The sequence below is a fragment of the Ananas comosus genome, linkage group 5 (assembly GCF_001540865.1).
Source record: "Ananas comosus cultivar F153 linkage group 5, ASM154086v1, whole genome shotgun sequence".
NCBI classification, from domain to species: Eukaryota; Viridiplantae; Streptophyta; class Magnoliopsida; order Poales; family Bromeliaceae; genus Ananas; species Ananas comosus.
Window position 1 is genome coordinate 2,050,179 of NC_033625.1, and position 20,716 is coordinate 2,070,894.

Sequence of the window (20,716 nt, forward strand, 5' to 3'; positions counted from 1 at the left end):
ATGGGCCGATTAAAAAGTCTCGAGCCCAGACGTGAGGGGGAGTATTAAATATAAAAATGTTTAAACACCGTTCTCTAACAGTTTAAGTTTTTAGAGTACAACGGTTGTTTCACAATATCCCCAAACAGGCAATATGTGGAAAGATGTTTGATTTCGATTTTATTTTTATCCAATCAATGACAAGCAGTGACAAAAGGAAAATTGATTTCGTCTTAACTCAGCTCAGCATATAAGTCATACAAATTCAGATTGAGAAATAAAATCAAAACCTATATAGTACAATTAGCTTGGAAAATTGAACATAGCCTATAGAACAATTTCTTGTGCATTAAATGTAAATGATATGGAACCGCAATTGCAAGCTCACATAAATTATTTTTTCACCTAGGTCCTGATAAAACTGATGCAGAAGGAACAAACAAAGAGTGTAGACGATCATCTCCGCTAGACGTTACTGTACTAGTAGCTACAAAATCGTATTTAAGACTAGTTTCCACACCGGTCGCTCCTTCCAGAACCTTCACTACTGTAGACATTGGAGGCCTTCTACTACTATCGATCTGCAGGCACCACATCGCAAGTTTCATCATTTCGATAACTTCATCTTCAGGCCACTTTATATCTTCGTTGGAACAATCGACTATATCTAACAACCGACCGGCTTTAGCTTTCTCTTGCAACAAGCTAATTAGATGTATACTCTCTTCAGGCTGAGAGTAATCCAAGTTCTTTCTCCCACACAAAATCTCCATTACAACAATACCAAAGCTATAGATGTCGACCTTTTCTGTGATCTTCGAAGTCAACCATTCCGGTGCTAAGTACCCGGGTGTGCCTCTCATTCGAGTCATTACCTGGCTTTGATCTCTGTCGATTAGCTTCGCTAATCCAAAATCAGATACTTTAGCATTGAGATTTTCGTTCAAGAGGATATTTTGCGGCTTGATGTCTAAGTGAGCAATCTTTTGCCTACACTCTTCGTGGAGATACGAAAGACCCCTTGCTATGTCTAAGATAATTTTGCGCCGAGTATGCCAATCAAGAAGGGAGATTCGATCCGCATTGAAGATCCATTTATCAAGCGAGCCGTTGCACATGAATTCGTAAACAAGAAGCCTATGCGTTTTCTCAGCACAAAATCCAACCATCTTTGCTAGGTTAATGTGGTGAATGCTACCAATAGTCTCAACCTCGGCTAAAAATTCTTTCTTCCCTTGGCCTATCCCATCCAAACGCTTCACGGCGATCTTTTCGTCGCCAATTTTCCCCTCGAAAACCGACCCAAATCCCCCCTCTCCGAGCTTCCTAGAGAAGTTCTCAGTAGCCTCTTTCAATTCCTTGTATGAGAACCGCTTTGGCATTCCCGGGACTCGATCCAAAAGTTCCTCCTCGTCCCCTTCCTCTTTATTGCATCTCCTTAGCCCGAGCACAATTGCAATGATAATTAACACTATGAAAACTCCAGGTAGCACGATACCCAGCACAATTCCTGTTTTAGACTGCTTCTTAGTAAAATCCGGGCTTTTTGAAGGGGCAGAAGCAGGGGGTGAGGGGATTCTCTGCACCTTAACGTATGCAGAAGAACTGTAATGACTTATCGCCGGCTGATTCGTCTGCATCGAGAAAATCTCCGACGGCAAGAAGCAGCTACCATGAGAAGTATTTCCCCCACCGAACTGAAAAAACGCGGCTTTGCACGAACAATTCTTCAAACAAGCCGTCCTGCAACTCTCTTCGCTGACCATACTCTGAAACGCGGCCGCATCGGGGTCGACATAATTGAAGTAAGAGACGTTAGTGAGAGGCAACAATTCATGATCATATGAAAATTCACAAGATAAAGGAGTCAACGGCTCGCAACCGAGATTAGCTTCCCGGTCGTTGACTTGCCGGAAATAGTCAGTCGAAGGGCAGCTGCATTGTCCGCCATCCGTGCAAATGCCGTAATCACCGCACACCGTCGGATAAGCGCAGTTGTCGGGGTACACATCGAGCACGTCCTGCACCGCCCTCCACCCAGCGATGCTATTATCGTAGAGCCTCAAGTGCCCGTCAGAATCGAACCTCATGTACTGAGCCAGGTTCGCCGGGGGTAGCGAGATCGACGTGTTGGGCACGCCTGGTTGTGTGAAGGGAACAAAGACCGACAGGCTACCGTTGGTGAAGGTGACGGACGCCGACTTGTTCACGGCTTTCGCTCCGGTGATGCCGTACTCGTAGTAGAGCTGCGGGGGATCGGAGTCGACGTAGGCGCGGAAACCGTCGCGGAAGACGGCGAGGTAGAGTCTGTTTTCGGTGAAATTCGTGGCGGAGACGTTGGCAGTGAGGCGCATCCCTTCGGAAAGTGACTGGCCGATGACGAGCGTGTCGGTGGGGTGGTCGAAGGACTGCCAGACAGGGCCGTTGGCGCGATCGAAGAGCAGCAAGTTTCCGGCTTCCGTGAGGTTAAGACCTGTAACGCGTTCGTTCGACGTGTTCGTGGACCATACGAGGGAGTTGTCGACGTCGCGGAGAATCAAGTCGCCGGCTTGGGTGAGCTGGAGCGTGGCGTTCTCGCGGACGGGGCGGGCGCGGTTGGCGGACCAGACGACCTGCGGGGCAGCATTGGGGGGGTTGCTGAGGAAGCCGCCGCTGTCGGTGTCGACGATGAATACGGAGAAGAGGAAGGCGTCGCAAGGGGCGACGCAGAAGAAGCCGCAGGCGAAGGATGGGCTGTATCCGGAGGGTTCCATGCGGAGAAGGATGGTGCGGACGGAGGAGCCGTCGGCGTAGGTGAAGTAGTCGCGGAGGGCGGAGGGGTTGTTGGTCCACACGGTGGAGAGGTTGGCGGTCGGATAGTCGTAGGGATTGGCGTGTGCGCGGAGAAAGCTGAGGAGAAAGCAGGAGGCAATCTCGAGGAGGAAGAGGCAACGGCGCCGGAGAAGCCACATGGTGGTGGTGGTGGTGGTGGTGGATTAGTGGGTGGGGTGGAAAATTCAAGATCCATGAGCCGATCTATACATTGCTTTATTAGAATATTCACACTAGCTAGAATGGTCATTGCCTGCTCTCGGTGCATTCACGCGCACATATCTGGTATCAATCTTCTGCTCTACACCAGCTACTTGTTTCATCGTATACTTTAGAAAAAAAATTCAATGATTTTACACTTACTAACTTTATTATCTTGTGGTTTAAAAGTGTATCAATTTAGTACTCTGTGATTTCAATTTTATTTTTTATCATCGATTCTACTAATTTTTTTTATTAAATCAGTGGCAGAGTTAAAACTAAATGATACTGAAGTAAATATTCGATAAATTTAGGTAGGTATCTGAAGTTTTTTTGTATATAATTTAATAAAATATTAATGAAAAAATGATGAAAAGATAAAAATAAAACTACAAATACTAATTTGATATACTTTAAATTATAGAATATTAAAATAAGAAAAGCGTGACATGAGTGATATTTGAAAATTACCCTATATTTTAATTTCATCTAAAATATAAAGTAAGATAAATAAAAAATATGAAATAAATAATGGACCCGATGTAGGCATATATGTCGTCGGTGGTGTGCTGGATGNTAATCCTATCCTGTAGTTTTTTTTTTTGTGTGAATTTTAGTAATAACAAAAATGAAATTAATAAGATTAGTGAAAAAAAAATATGAGTCGGTCAATAAGAGAGTTATAGGATTAGAAACAAAAAGTTGATTATAAAAGGAACTGTTTCGTTCCATTTCTCTTACTTCTCACTGTCTTTTTTGGGATCGCAAGCGGTGGGCGTAAATGGTCCGGAGCAGAGAAATTGTGACCGTACTTTTAGTAAATTACACTTTTAGTTCTCAAATTATGAGATACTGATTATTTTACTAGTAAAATTTAATTCATTATAATTTTTAGCTTAAATTTTTTAAAATTATACAGACCGTTCCTAACGTAAATGACAAAAGATTTGATGGTTGATACCCGGTGTTTAGTTTGAATACTAATTGATTTATATTTCTAGCTAAGTTTATTCTTAAATGAAATAAACGAATCGGATAGCATCCTATCTATCTCTTAAAAAAAACAATTCTGAATTATTATAGTGAAGCAGTCTCACAGTTTAAATTAATTTATTTACTAAATATCGATACGTTTTAAGTCTGATAGTGATATTGTATCTTAATTACTATCAATCATCAACCATAACACTATTACATACTTAATTGGACCATAAGTTTGATTGCATTAAAATAAAAAAATTTAAGTAAAAAATAATAAATAAATTAAAGTTTGAGCACTACCATCTCACACGCTTTGAAAACCAAAAATGTTGTCTAGTCAAAAAAACCATTTGCACTGATCTTGTTTGCTAGTTATCCCTAGGGATTGTGGGATTGATTGTTGGATATGCAGCCCATATTCATCAACTATCAATTGGGAAGATTACAAAAAAATTTTCATGGCAAATTTCATCACTTTTTCTCAATATTGAATGAGAAAAATTTTAAAAATTTCAAAATTTTTAAAACATTTTAAGATATAAAATTTCAAATTAAGCCTAAATCCTTAGACCCAAATTTAAATACATAAGAAGGCTTAATCCCCTGGGCTTATAAAAAAAAAAAAAAAGAAGATCAATTCTGTTTCTTCCATGCGGTTAAGTGAACTATTTTACAACCACCAACTTTTATTCATTTTTTTTATTGTGATATTTATTTTTTTGAGAGATAGGTAGCAATATACCCACTTCGTTTACTTCATTTAGAAATAAATTTAGCTGAAAATGTGAATCAATTAGGATTTGAACTTGAGACTTTTAGATACCAACTACCAAGTTCCTTACCGCTTGCGTTAGAAACGGTTAGTAAAATATGATTTTTAGGAATAAATTACAGTTTTGGTCCTCCAAGTAGATGGTACGTCATATTTAATCTTCAAACCTTAATTTACCATACTTTTTTACCTCGATTTTTTATATTGTTATAATCAAATTCCACAATATAGTTTAACGTATAAATCATACAAAAGCAAATTGAGAAACTGGACACATTAATTGAATCAAAACCTCTATGGTACAATTAGCTTGGAAAATACTGCTTGGCCTATAGAACAATTTCTTGTGCATTAAATGTAAATGCTATGGAACCGCAATTGCAGGCTCACATAAATTATTTTATTCACCTAGGTTCTGATAAAACTGATGCAGGAGGAACAAACAAAGAGCCTGGACGATCGTCTCCGCTAGACATTACTGTACTAGTAGCTACAAAATCGTATTCAAGACTAGTTTCCACACCGGTCGCTCCTTCCAGAACCTTCACTACTGTAGACATCGGAGGCCTTCTACTACTATCGATCTGCAGGCACCACATCGCGAGTTTCATCATTTCAATCACTTCTTCTTCGGGCAACTTTATATCTTTGTTGGAACAATCGACTATATCCAACAACCGACCGGCTTTAACTTTCTCTTGCAACAAGCTAATTAGATGAATACTCTCTTCAGGCTGAGAATAATCCAAGTTCTTTCTCCCACACAAAATCTCCATTACGACGATACCAAAGCTATAGATGTCGACCTTTTCTGTGATCTTCGAAGTCAACCACTCCGGCGCTAGGTACCCCGGCGTGCCTCTCATTCGAGTCATTACCTGGCTTTGATCTCTGTCGATTAGCTTCGATAATCCAAAATCGGATACTTTAGCATTGAGATTTTGGTCCAAGAGGATATTTTGCGGCTTGATGTCTAAGTGGGCAATCTTTTGCCTGCACTCTTCGTGAAGATACGAAAGACCCCTTGCTATGTCTAAGATGATTTTGCGCCGAGTATGCCAATCAAGAAGGGAGATTCGATCCGCATTGAAGATCCATTTATCAAGCGAGCCGTTGCACATGAATTCGTAAACAAGAAGCCTATGCGTTTTCTCAGCACAAAATCCAACCATCTTTGCTAGGTTAATGTGGTGAATGCTACCAATAGTCTCAACCTCGGCTAAAAATTCTTTCCTCCCTTGGCCTATCCCATCCAAACGCTTCACGGCGATCTTTTCGTCGCCAATTTTCCCCTCGAAAACCGACCCAAATCCTCCCTCTCCGAGCTTCCTAGAGAAGTTCTCGGTAGCCTCTTTCAATTCCTTGTATGAAAACCGCCTTGGCATTCCCGGGACTCGATCCAAAAGTTCCTCCTCCTCCTCTTCCTCTTTGCTGCATCTCCTTAGCCCAAGCACAATTGCAATGATAATTAACACTATGAAAACTCCAGGTAGCACGATACCCAGCACAATTCCTGTTTTAGACTGCTTCTTAGTAAAATCCGGGCTTTTCGAAGGGGCAGAAGCAGGGGGTGAGAGGACTCTCTGCACCTTAACGTATGCAGAAGAACTGTAATGACTTATCGCCGGTTGATTCGTCTGCATCGAGAAGATCTCCGACGGCAAGTAGCAGCTACCATGAGTAGTATTTCCCCCACCGAACTGAAAAAACGCGGCTTTGCACGAACAATTCTTCAAACAAGCCGTCCTGCAACTCTCTTCGCTGACCATACTCTGAAACGCGGCCGCATCGGGGTCGACATAATTGAAGTAAGAGACGTTAGTGAGAGGCAACAATTCATGATCATATGAAAATTCACAAGATAAAGGAGTCAACGGCTCGCAACCGAGATTAGCTTCCCGGTCGTTGACTTGCTGGAAATAGTCAGTCGAAGGGCAGCTGCATTGTCCGCCGCCCGTGCAAATGCCGTAATCGCCGCACACCGTCGGATAAGCGCAGTTGTCGGGGTACACATCGAGCACGTCCTGCACCACCCTCCACCCGGCGATGCTGTAGTCGTAGAGCCTCAGGTGCCCGTCGGACTCGAACCTCATGTACTGAGCCAACTTCGCCGGGGGTAGCGAGATCGACGCACTGGGCTCGCCTGGTTGTGTGAAGGGAACGAAGACGGACAGGCTACCGTTGGTGAAGGTGACGGACGCCGACTTGTTCACGGCTTTCGCTCCGGTGATGCCGTACTCGTAGTAGAGCTGCGGGGGATCGGAGTCGACGTAGGCGCGGAAACCGTCGCGGAAGACGGCGAGGTAGAGTCTACTCTGGGTGAAATTTACGGCGGAGACGTTGGCGGTGAGGCGCATCCCTTCGGCAAGCGACTGGCCGATGACGAGCGTGTCGGTGGGGTGGTCGAAGGACTGCCAGACAGGCGCGTTGGCGCGATCGAAGAGCAGCAAGTTTCCGGCCTCTGTGAGGTTGAGACCTGCCACGCGTTTGTTCGACGTGTTCGTGGACCACACGAGGGAGTCGTCGACGTCGCGGAGAATCAAGTCGCCGGCTTGGGTGAGCTGGAGCGTGGCGTTCTCGCGGACGGGGCGGGCGCGGTTGGCGGACCAGACGACCTGTCGGTGCGATGGAACGGGGACGTAGCCATAGCCGTGGGCGGCGCTGTAGCCGATGAATACGGAGAAGAGGAAGGCGTCGCAAGCGGCGACGCAGAAGAAGCCGCAGGCGAAGGAGGGGCCGAATCCGGCGGGGTTGAGGCGGAGAAGGATGGCGCGGACGGAGGAGCCGTCGGCGAAGGTGACGTTGTGGTGGAGGACGGAGGGGTTGTTGGTCCACACGGTAGAGAGGTTGGCGGTCGGATAGTCGTAGGGATTGGCGTGCGCGCGGAGAAAGCTGAGGAGAAAGCAAGAGGCGATCGCGAGGAGGGAGAGGCAGCGGCGCCGGAGAAGCCACATGGTGGTGGTGGTGGTGGTGGTGGATTAGTGGGTGGGGTGGAAAATTCAAGATCCATGAGCCGATCTATACATTGCTTTATTAGAATATTCACACTAGCTAGAATGGTCATTGCCTGCTCTCGGTGCATTCACGCGCACATATCTGGTATCAATCTTCTGCTCTACACCAGCTACTTGTTTCATCGTATACTTTAGAAAAAAAATTCAATGATTTTACACTTACTAACTTTATTATCTTGTGGTTTAAAAGTGTATCAATTTAGTACTCTGTGATTTCAATTTTATTTTTTATCATCGATTCTACTAATTTTTTTTATTAAATCAGTGGCAGAGTTAAAACTAAATGATACTGAAGTAAATATTCGATAAATTTAGGTAGGTATCTGAAGTTTTTTTGTATATAATTTAATAAAATATTAATGAAAAAATGATGAAAAGATAAAAATAAAACTACAAATACTAATTTGATATACTTTAAATTATAGAATATTAAAATAAGAAAAGCGTGACATGAGTGATATTTGAAAATTACCCTATATTTTAATTTCATCTAAAATATAAAGTAAGATAAATAAAAAATATGAAATAAATAATGGACCCGATGTAGGCATATATGTCGTCGGTGGTGTGCTGGATGCAACCGACAAATGGGTGGAAGCCGCCGATTTGGAAAGTTGACGCATCACGTAGCTTTTTATTTACACCGGGTCTGCCGCGTCAACTGCGAGCCCAATGATTGAAAAAAAGTCGAAAATGCACCAGTAATATTAAAAACGCGAAATGCCCAACCAATAAGGTTGCTCTCCTTGAGTTCGCCCTTCACATTATGATTAATAAAAAAATATATTTTATATATTTTTTAAAAAAATATAGAATTAACTTATTATTGATAACACGAAACAAGTGTATACAGTAAACTTCCTCTCCAACGGTTTGAACATGTGCCCGTAACAGCCTGTTAAAGCTGAAAGGTGCATCCTGTAGACCGGGTCTAGCAACAGTTTGCTTCTGCAATTGGCAAAAAGTAATGACTGGTTGGTCGATAAACCGCGTTGTTCTAGATCTGGATTCGGGATTAGGTGTTTGACTATGGGTCTTTTTATTATTATTTTCTCGCCAATATAAAAAGAAATTAGTTCGGAACTAGAGATATACTAAGTCGATAATTAAAAAATTTATGAAATTACAATTTTTAATCAAAGGATCATAATCCTATCCTCCAGATTGGTTTTTTTTTTTTTTGTGAATTTTAGTAATAACAAAATAAATCGTAAGATTAGTAAAAACATACATATATATATATATATATATATATATATAGGTCGTTAAATAAGAGAGTTAATAGGATTAGAACAAACAGTGATTATAAAACTAGCATTGCTCTTGTAACTGTTTCATTCCTTTTCTTTTACTTATCATTGTGTTTTTAGGATTGTGGTTGTTAGAGAGTCTTAGTAAATTATACTTTTGGTTCTCAGGTTAAAAGATCAGATGTAAAATAAAGTTTTTAAAAATTGAATAGTCGATTCAAAATAATCTATAGTTTATATAAGTTATGCATTTTTTATCTAAATTGTTGTGCTGTTATTGTTTGAGTCAATAAAGGTCAACTAAAATAAAATCCAAGTGGCCAATTTAGTGTGAAATCCCCAACTAAGACAAGTATGAGGGTCTCGTAATTGTGCCTGTGGGCCCAACTTGGGTTCGTCGTCTCTTCGGGTCAATAGAAGTCACAAAGATAGAGATTTATAAAAGACCCCTCAACTTTAGTCCATTAAGGCGCGCGCAAAGCTAGGGACTTTCGACCCATAAGCCTCATCAATGGTATTCAAAAAATTATCTCTAAGGTCTTGGCCAACAGATTAGCACTTAAACTACCGTCCATTATCTCCTCAACGCAATCGGCCTTCCTCAAAGAACGACTGTTGACAGACTCGTTCGTCACTGCAAGCGAACTTGTAAACTGGTGCTCTAAATCTGGCAGGGAATGCACAAGCATCAAGGTTGACTTCGAGAAAGCTTTCGACAACGTCCGATGGTCTTTCCTCAAATGTATTCTACACTGGCTAGGTTTCAGTGACATATGGTGGGAGTGGATCGAGCAATATATCTGCAACGCCAAAGTAGCCATTCTAGTAAACGATGTCCCGACCCAATGGTTGAAACCTAAGAAGGGGCTCCGGCAGGGGGACCCCCTCTCTCCGTACCTCTTCTTATTTGTTGCCGACTGTTTAGCCAGACTCACTGAAACCGCAAGGAGAAACAACCAGCTACAAGGCATCGGACCATCCACTGACTGCCAAACGGTGCTCTTACAATATGCCGACGACACCATCTTCTTCTGTGAACCAAGAAAACGTTTTATGCACAACCTGCTGTTCCTTTGGAATATGTTCGAATGGGCCTCCGGCCTCAGCATCAACAAGGAGAAATCGGAACTGTACTACTTGGGACCCAACCCTAGTAAGGCCACAAGACTTGCGAACATTTTGGGATGCCAAGTCGGACAATTACCGCTTCGTTATTTGGGTTTACCACTCCACAATAAGCAACTTCGCAAGGAAGACTGGGCGGTGGTCATCAATCGCGTTGAGGCGAGAATAGAAGGCTGGAAGGCCAAACTACTCTCGCTAGGGGGAAGACTCACGCTCGTCAACTCGGTCCTCACCAACCTACCACTATTCTACTTTTCCATCTTTAAGGCGCCAAAGTGGGTGCTAAATCGGTTGGAGGGGCTCAGAAGAGCCTTCTTCTGGAAGGGGTGCTCTAAAATCACCGGTGGTGCTTGCTTTGTTAACTGGAATTCGGTATGCAAGAGTAAAACAGAAGGTGGTCTCGGAATCTTAGATTTAAAATCCATGAATCTGGCACTCATAACCAAATGGTGGTGGCGTTACTTTACCAACCCAGACCTCCTTTGGTGTAATTTGATTAGATCCCTCTACTATGTCAGACGAAAGCCACTGCAGGAGGGAAGAGCCTTTGTCCCCTATTCGCAGTGGTGGAAGAGCGTGCTCCACTGTCGAGACGTGTTTTCCTGTGGAGTAACCTACGTGCTCGGCGACGGAAGAAACATCAGAATGTGGTCCGACATCTGGATAGGAGAGACCCCTCTTAGTACCCTATTCCCGACTATCTTCTCGAACATCAGGAATAAGGAAGTCCGGATCTCCAAATGCTGGAACCAGGGCGGCTGGAGATGGCGATTTATCTGTCGTGGCTTCACGACCTCTCGTTCTACCGAAAGACGTAGACAGTTTTTCATGCTTAAAGACTTGCTCCGAGACCTCCGCCCAAGCGACAGACCGGACTTGGTCAAATGGCGATGGACCTCCAATCAACTATTCACGGTTAAATCCCTTTACCAGTTCATCACGGACGCAGGGCTGCGTGCCCCAACGAATCAGCACATCTGGAAGCTAAAAATCCCTGTTAAAATTAAAGTCTTCATCTGGCTGCTCCTTCGAAAGAGACTACCCACTGCCGACAGATTGCTCACCCGAGGCATGCATGTAGACCAGAACTGTGCTTTCTGCGCAGCCCTGTTGGAAAGCTGCGACCACCTTTTCAACGATTGTGTTTACGTTCGGTATCTTCTTCTCAGTATCGGAGGAGTAGACACAAACAATGACGGTGTAGCTAACGCTAGAGGCCTCTGGGCCGAAAGTACAGATATCCCTGTCGAATCGTCGAGAAAACAACGCTTGATCGTTCTGGCTGCGACTTGGTGGGTAATCTGGACGGATAGAAACAACTATGTTTTCAACGGAAAGCCGCCCAATGTTTCCGGATCTCTAGAACGTCTCAAACTACTGATCAGCAATTGGACCACATTGCTCTGAAGCCCCTTGTACCCCCCCTCTATTTCTCTTTCTGTCGTGACTTTGTCCTTCTTTTCTCTTCCTTTTTGCTCTTATTTTAATTTTCTCCTTTTGCCGGCTCCTCGGAGGCCTAAGCTGCTTCCAATCTGTATGCTCAGTTCATTTGACTTAATGAATGAAGCAGGTAGCTTGCTACCTATTTCTCAAAAAAAAAAAGAAAAGAGTTACAAAGGTTCTTTTTTTCTTTTTTTAATGGGCAATATCCGAGTTTTCATATATTTTGTTCTGAATATTTTAATCAATTGAATTAAATTGTATCAAAATAAACAGTTTTTTAACTACTAGTTATTAATTTTAAACGAAAACTGCGGTTTTTAGCTAACAAGTAATTAAAGTTATAAAATGAATATTTAAAATCAAGATATATAAAAGTTAAAAGTTGCTATTAATGAGCCAAAAAAAAAAGCAATTTAGCCTTTTTCTCAATATCTTTCGTGTATAAATAATCAACATAAGTATTATACAGGGATAATTGAGACAGCGGTTTAGGAATGATTTCAAAGATTTAGCTTAAAAAAATAATGTTCGGGCCAATTTCAACATAACAAAGTTAAGGAGTGATAACGCATTCTCAACAATAAAAAATCCACACGTGTTTAGAGAACTAGTGTTTCTTAATCAAGGTTTAGTGTTACAAGAGTAAGTTAGATGCCCACATTCTTAAATGCGACACATTTGTCCTCATAATGTAAAAAAAAAAGCCTCTAGAAATAATAACTCTCTTTCTTGGATGGGGTTAACCGAACCATTTTAGAATCTCCAACTTTTATCCATATTCTATTTTAGATTTTTTTACTTTTTCTTTTTCCAATCAGATTTCTTTTTTTTCTCTTTTTTTTTGTGTGTGTTTATTGTACTCAAGTCTCGCCACTAAAAATACTGCTAACTTTAATAAAACTATCTCTTCACTATTTTTTGCTAAATTATTTGCCAAGTAATCAACAATCCTTAATATGTGGCCATTTTTATTAGAATTAATAGTAATCTTAAAGGTAGAGCTTTTCTGACAAACATAGTAAATTAAGAATTTAATTGCAAGATCAGGTCTATCGATTGAATCCCCTCCAAGACTGTTACTATAAGGAATTTACTAAATACGCATTGCGTGAATAAATGACGAAGTGTCTCACATCTGGGATAAGTGGATTTCAAGATTTAGAAATCAGTCCGCTCGTTCTAAGCTGACCAGACTAATAGCCTGTTGGTGGGTTATTTAGAAGATCAGAAACAATACGATTTTTAGAAAGATAAACGCTAATCCTTTTCTAGCGATCAATAAGATCAGTTATTTGAAGAACTCGTGGGAGGAATTCACATCGGCAAACTAGCTACTTAGTGTTTTGTTTTATTTTTTCGTTTCTCATTTGTCTCATTTGAGATCTATTACCTCACTATTATAGTTTAGTTCATATTTTTAATGAATAAAGCAGATAATCATCTACATTTTTCTTAAAAAAAAAACTAATTGCAAGGAATAAAAAAAAAAAGTTGTGGGCGGGCGTGCAGTTTACTCTTCCTTGATGTGACATCATATCTAGGCCAAGCCCAAAAAATTATTAAGAAAATTTACGTTAAAAAAATTAAAGCAAAAAATTTAGCTAATTAGATAAGTTTTAAAATGTAAAGCAAAAAAACTTAGTTAATTAGAAATGTTAAATAAAACTTAAGGAAGATTAGAATTCAAAATTTTGTGCATCTATTTTTAGAGAAATGATTCGGTACTTTTTTAAAAAAAAAATAAAAAAGATCTTAACCGTTGATTAATAGAGGGTAAAAATGTAACTTTAATACTTAGCAGGTAAAAAAATTATTTTATTCAAGGTTAGTTTGGTAATTAAATAATACAATATTTAAAGAAACTTTTATTTGAGGTCCTAAATTTATGCATTAATTAGCACTAATTTAGGAAATTAATTGATTAACCAAATTTATGCAATTATTAGGCATTAATTTAGGAATCTACTTTAAATGTTTTAGTGTTTCTCAAATTATACATTAATTTAAATTATAGAAATTTTAGAAATAGTTTTATTTCTAAATATGATGAATTTAAATTTTAAAAATTAAATATTTAAAATTTAAAAGTGAAATTTAAATTAGAGGAATTTTATATTACTATTTAAAAACTAAAATTCTACCAAGATTTAAAATACAGTTTATTCGCACCAGTTTAAAACGTAATGCATAAAAAACTTAGAGAGTAAGATTTCTACAACTAGATTTCTCTAGAGGAATTTCATATTACTATTTAAATTTTAAATTCAATGATTTAAAAACTAGATTGAACCGATTGATTTGACTGATCAGACTTTGACCTATTCTATCAAGAATCTGATTTTAACCTATTGAACTGAATAACACTAAGAACAATTTCGAACCGGTAAAGATAATAAATATTTTAAATAGAATGATAATTTAACTGTTAGAGCTAATAAATATTTTAAATATAATTTTAAACATATAAATTAAAAAGATTAGAATTATTGGTGAGAAAAAAAATAGTTAGGAATTTGAATTCGAATCTGACTAACAATCACAAAACTTATTTCCGAACTCGACGGATTTCAAAAATCCATATCCAAATTCAAAACTGACCAATTTTTCGAAACCCAAAACCAAACCTAAACCAGAAGACTAGAATTCAAACAATTATTTCTGTTTACCATATTTCAAAGTATTTATATGAAACTTAAATTTTTAAAATATAAATTTGAATATAATATTAAATTTTAAATTTAAAAGTGAAATTTAAATTAGAGGAATTTCATATTACTATTTAAAGTTTAAATTCAATGATCATATTGTCAAATTATTTGAAATTTTTCTTATATGAAATGCCAAATTATGAAAGGAAAGATAGAGAGAGAAAAAGGAAACAAAAAAAAAATAAAAATTTTGAAAATATAATAGATGTAAAATGACTAAATTGTTCATATATTAAAAAACAAAAATATCCTTTTTTGAGGTACCTGGTAACCGGTACCTCTCTTAAAGTGACCTACTATTGCAGGTCACAATTTTAAAAAAACTAAATCTGAGCCGTTGAATACGCGTGAATGAACGGTAATCAAAAAAAAAAAGTATAGAAGCATTACTCCTATTTTTATTTTAAGCTAAATACTGAAAATTCACTAATCTGGAGAAAATTCAAATTATTTATATGCCAAATTATTCAAACAATACATTCTATACCTGTTAAGTCTATGATCCAAAGAGGTTCCATCCCAGAGTTAAAATCTTTTCTTCTGGGCTTATAATTTTTGAATTGTAATATTAAAAAAATAAACAATGACAAGATTATAAGAGAAAAGAGCATAATAAAGTTTTTTGAGAGATAGGTAGCACGCTATCTGTTTCGTTTATTTTATTTTGAAATAAACTTAGCTAGAAATATGAATTAACTAGGATTCGAACTTGGATTTCGAGTACCAACCACGAAACTCTTTGCCACTTGCTTTAGGGACGGCCGGCTTTTTATAATTTCATTCGAGTTATAAGGCTAATATTACTCAATAAGAAAAATATATTGCTTCGTACATAAAAAAACTAGCACGTAGATCATTTTTTTCGCAGCAGATCTAAAACATATTTTAATTTACAAAAAAAATGTTAAATTAAAATTTTAAATATATATATAAAATTCAATATGTCACGGCAATTCGAAAATTTCCTAACGGAGTATGGAGCTCCACTCAAACGTTTTGTGGGGCCTATAATTGTGCGCGTGGATCCAACTTCCATTCAACGTTTCTTCGGGTCAATTGGAGCAAACCAAAGAAAAATTGGAGCGCCTATTTATTAGGTTGATGTCGATGGAATTTCAAAAAATAAAATAAAAAAAATTAGAGATTTATAAATCTTCCTTCAATTATAGGCCATTAAGATTGTTTTATTTATTTATCTCTTGTCTATTGACACTATCTTAATTTTCATATATTTGATCTGAAAATTCTTGTTTATATTGGCATAAAGGCATCACGTGCAGGACCATGTAACTGAGTCCAAAATTTCATTAAAAATTTTAAAGCAAAAGATTTAGTTAATTAAATATGTTCTATCTATGAAACATAAAGGTTAGCATTGAAACATTTGTGCTTTTTTTTTTTTTTTTTTGGTTCTTCAATCAAATACTATCCATTTTTATGTGGCTTAATTACACATATACTATACTGTAATTTATAAAAAAATTTCTCGTTCTTATTATATAATTTGTTTCTTCTTTTGAAGAGTACACTCAACTATTACAATAAATCTATAATTTTGTATAAAGTTGCTAATAAATACTTGTTAAAAGTGACAAATCATATTCAACTCATTTTGACATAAAAATAATAAAAAAAAATCAAAGATAACTTGATAAAAAAAAAAAGAGAATTAATGAGCCCATCAGAGATTCATTTTAGGAATGCAAACGGGGCGGATCCGGGGGCGGGAGAGTTCCCCACCTCCCGCTCCATTTCTTATCGAGCGGGGCGGATTCGGGGCGTGTTACTTTTCATTTTATTTTTGGCCCCATTACCGCTCCATTCGGGGCGGATCGGGGCGGGAGCCGGATTTTTGACGGATCGGGACGGATTGAAGGAAGAAAAGAGTCTCCCACCTCCCGCTCCATTTACTTGGCGGATCGGGACGGGTTATATTTTTTTATATTTTTTGTTCCCACTTACCACCCCATTGGGGGAGGATCGGGGCGGAGCTCCACCAACCCGGATCCATTTGCATCCCTATTCATTTTATATTTTTTCTACTATTTAACCAATGTTTCTCATTAAAGTTAGTAGATTTCATCTAAAATAATGGAGTTGTTAATTACTAACTATAATGTAGAAATTGATAAGAAAAAAAAATAGCAATATATATGAACAAAGAAAATAATATAAAATAAAAAAAAAATAAATCTAAAATACAGTATAAAAATTGATAAAATATAAATAATACAATGTTGGCCTTGATAGCAAATAAAGTGTAATTAAGCATACTAAACTGATCTAAATCTTAAACTTAAAAACGTATGGTGCCCATAAGTGTGTCAATCATATTCTTGTCTATTAGACCATTCCTCGTTTGGATTCTTTGACCATCATCATATGAGGGGATATGCGGACTTCCCCAAGGTCCAAGCAGCTGGGAAACAAAGAATGAGAAATATTATACGGTGAGCTTCATTAGAGGGACACGATCAATGGCGCCTATGCGAGTTCCCCATGGCGTCCTCCTCCTCCTCCTCTCGGCCTTGTTCTTTCCCCAGCTGTGTACCCTCCGCGCCGAGAAGCCGCCCTTCTGGTACAGGACCACCAATCTCTCCACCACCTGGGTCAACAACGATTCCCTTCCCCATGACTACACCGTAATGTACGTGAGCTTGGACTCCACTATTGGAATACGCACCATCCTTCTCCGCGCCAACCCAGCCGGATTCGGCCCCTCCTTCGCCTGCGGCTTCTTCTGCACCGCCGCTTGCGACGCCTTCCTCTTCTCCGTATTCATCGGCTACAGCGCCGCCCACGGCTATGGCTACGTCCCCGTTCCATCGCCGCGGGTCGTCTGGACCGCCAACCGCGACCGCCCCGTCCGCGAGAACGCCACGCTCCAGCTCACCGAAACCGGCGACTTGATTCTCCGGGATGCTGACGGCACTCTAGTGTGGTCCGCAAACACGTCGAACAAAAACGTGGCAGGTCTAAGCCTCACAGCGGCGGGAAACTTGGTGCTCTCCGATCGCGCCAACGCCTCCGTCTGGCAGTCCTTCGACCACCCCACCGACACGCTCGTCATCGGCCAGTCGCTGGCCGAGGGCATGCGTCTCACCGCGAACCTCTCCGCCGCGAATGACACCCAAGGCCGCCTCTACCTCACCGTCTCCTCTGATGGCCTCCGTGCCTATGCCGACTCCCATCCCCCGCAGCTCTACTATGCAAATCTAATCTGGAGACCTAAGCCAGGAGACAAGAACTCAACCTACGTAACCTTCCAGAATGGCAGCCTTGCAATCTTCACTTCATTAACGGATCTCAGCAAGGTGATCTCCATACCTGCGCCCAGTGCTGCAGAGTCTATTCAGTTTATGAGGTTGGAGTCCGACGGGCACTTACGGCTTTACGAATGGAACTATGATGAGGCGGTGATTGTAGATGATGTGATGGGTAAGGAGAAATGCGAGTACCCTACTGTATGCGGTGATTACGGCGTTTGCTCGGATGCCGGCCAGTGCATCTGCCCTTTCACAGCCTACTTTGAGCTAGCCGACAATTGGCTACCTGATCTCGGTTGTGCGCCGTCGACTCCTCTGACTTGCCAATCAATGCAGGATCATGAGCTATTACCTCTTAACAATATTACTTACTTCAATTACATCGACGCGCCGACGTTGCAGGGTGTCAGTGAAGAGAGTTGCAAGCAGGCCTGTTTGAAGAACTGTTCTTGCAAGGCTGCTCTGTTTAGGTACGGTAATAATTCTTATTACGGCTCCTGCTACTTGCCCTCAGAACTCTTTTCATTGCAGACACACGAATTTGTACAGTATTACAACTCTTCTGCATATATTAAAGTTCAAAACGTCCCGAAATCCCCAGGTTCTTCTCCAGCGGAAAGGGCTGCCGTTCCCAGGACAAGTTCCAGAAAAAGAACTCTATTAGGGAGTGCGCTAGGAGTTGGATTTTGTTTAATGTTTCTCGCCATTTTTCTTGTGCGCCTTGTACGAAAATGTAAGAAAGAGGAAGAGGAGGAACCAATTTTCTATCAAGTACCAGGAATGCTGAGAATATTTTCGTTCAAGGAGCTGAAAGAAGCAACTGGCAACTTCTCCGAGAAGCTCGGAGAGGGAGGATTCGGATCCGTTTTCGAGGGCAAAATAAACGACGTAAAGGTTGCCATCAAACGCTTGGATGGTATAGGTCAAGGTAAGAAAGAGTTCTTCGCCGAGGTCGAGACTATCGGCAGCATTCACCACATCAATCTCGTTAAAATGATCGGATTCTGCGCAGAGAAGACGCACAGGCTTTTGGTTTACGAGCACATGTGTCATGGATCGCTCGACAAATGGATCTTCTACAAAGACCAAGTCAGCCCCCTTGATTGGCAAACTCGACGAAGAATTATCCTGGACATAGCAAGAGGCCTATCGTATCTCCACGAAGATTGCAGGCAAAAAATTGCTCATCTCGACATCAAGCCGCAAAACATCCTCCTAGATGAGAAATTCAATGCAAAGGTTTCCGATTTTGGATTAGCGAAGCTAATAGATAGAGATCAGAGTGAAGTAGTTACTCGAATGAGAGGCACGCCGGGGTACTTAGCGCCGGAATGGTTGACTTCAATAATCACCGAGAAGGTCGATATCTACAGCTTCGGTATTGTCGTAACGGAGATTATCTGTGGGAGGAAGAACTTAGATCATTCCCAACCCGAAGAGAGTATTCATTTGATTACCTTATTGCAAGAAAAGGCGAAAACAAATCGGTTGCTCGATTTAGTTGATAGTCACATGAATGATTTACAATTGCACAAGGCAGAAATAATTGAAATGATGGAGCTCGCAATGTGGTGCCTGCAGTGTGATAGCAACAGAAGGCCTTCAATGTCTACAGTGGTGAAGGTTTTGGAAGGTGCGATGGGCGTGGAAACGAACCTTGAGTATAATTTTGTAGCTACTGGTACTCCAATACCTAGCAAAGATGATTGTGCGGGTTCTTCATTTGTTCCTCGTGCGTCTCTTTTGTCAGGGCCTAGGTAAAAATATAATTTCTGTATATAAGCCTGTAATTGTACTTGCTGGGTAGTTACATTTGTAATCAGAAAACTAATTTTCTACATTATATGTTATGTCTTCCAAAAGTAGGCATCATGTAACCTCTCATGCATAATGTTATATAAATTTGGCCCATTTATCCATCGTGTTTACCACAGTTTGCTAAGGAATAGAAGGCAGCCAATTAAGTTCACTATTTTAAAAATAAACAAAATTTCTTTGAACCTTTCGAAATATAAAATTAAATGTATTTAGACACCATAGTTCTAAATCATTAAGGCAAAATATTAAGCTCGGAGGTGTAGGCCCATTTAAATAAATAGGAAGAAAGCTTGAACCCCTTGATCTTTAAATTAGTTATAGAGCACTTTACTATTACACTGTTTTTATTTGGGCAAAAGGTCAACTGAAGAAAATTATGAGCTGCCAATTTTGTGGAAAATATCCCTTTTAAGACAATTATAATGAAGAAAACTTGAGCGAGGAGTAAAATGACCAGAATTATTAGGTCGGGGGAGATTCTGTAAAATTTGATTACCGTAGCAGCATGTTGGTGGTTAATCTGGAAGGAAAGAAATAACGTGATTTTTAAAAATCACTTTACTGACCCTCTCTTCGTAGTCGGCCATATCAAGGAGTTGGTAAGAGAGTGGAGGGACTTTTGTTGAGCTGAATAATCCGTCGATAAATTTGAATTCGTTTTAGATCTATCCTAAAAGAAATGATCCAACTAAAAGCAATATAGATAAAAAAAAATGCCAAGTCTATAGCCCAAAGACGATTAAAGGAATAGAAACTTCCATCCAAGAGTTAAAATCTTCTTCTCTAGGCTTTTAAAAAATCATTTTAAGTATTTGTATTAAAAAAAATAAAAAATGACAAAATTATCGAAGAAAAGACGGCCCTTGTATAATAACATTATAAGATCATAATTTTATTTGAGTTACAAGGCTCGTGTTACTCAATAAGAAAAATATACTGCTTCACACATAAAAAAAAATTAACACGGGGATCATTTTTCTCACAACAGATCTAAAACATATTTAAATTTACAAAAAATATTAATTTAATTTTTAAAAAAAACATATATAAATAAATATATCACAGCATGTCGGAAGTTTCTTGATGGAGCTTGGAGCTCTCCACTCAACTATTGTGAGTCTTGTTGTTGTGCGTGTGGATTCAACTTCCATTCAACGTTTCTTCGGGTCAATGGGAGCAAACCAAAGAAAAATTAGAGCGCCTATTTATTAGGTTGATGTCGATGGATTTTCAAAAAATAAAATAAAATAAATTAGAGATTTATAAAACTTCCTTCAATAATAGGCCATCAAGAAATAAGCTTTTATATATATATATATATATATATATATATATATATATATATATA

The 20,716-nt window shown here is 39.5% G+C and overlaps 2 protein-coding genes across 2 annotated transcripts in view; one reads left to right on the top strand and one right to left on the bottom strand.

Annotated features, from left to right (window-relative positions):
- Positions 202 to 7,933, bottom strand: LOC109710249. Its single transcript, XM_020232758.1, has 2 exons — positions 5,152 to 7,933; positions 202 to 2,954 (listed from the first exon to the last, which is right to left on the bottom strand). Exons 1-2 carry the CDS (start codon positions 7,696 to 7,698, stop codon positions 381 to 383), a joined length of 5,121 nt encoding a protein of 1,706 aa, XP_020088347.1. The 5' UTR covers positions 7,699 to 7,933; the 3' UTR covers positions 202 to 380.
- LOC109710252 overlaps positions 16,511 to 20,716 on the top strand; it is an 8,316-nt gene continuing 4,110 nt past the window's right edge. Inside the window, exon 1 of the mRNA XM_020232761.1 lies at positions 16,511 to 19,307. Within this exon, the coding sequence (XP_020088350.1) occupies positions 16,762 to 19,307 (2,546 nt within the window). The 5' untranslated portion in view covers positions 16,511 to 16,761. The remainder of the gene's footprint in view (positions 19,308 to 20,716) is intronic.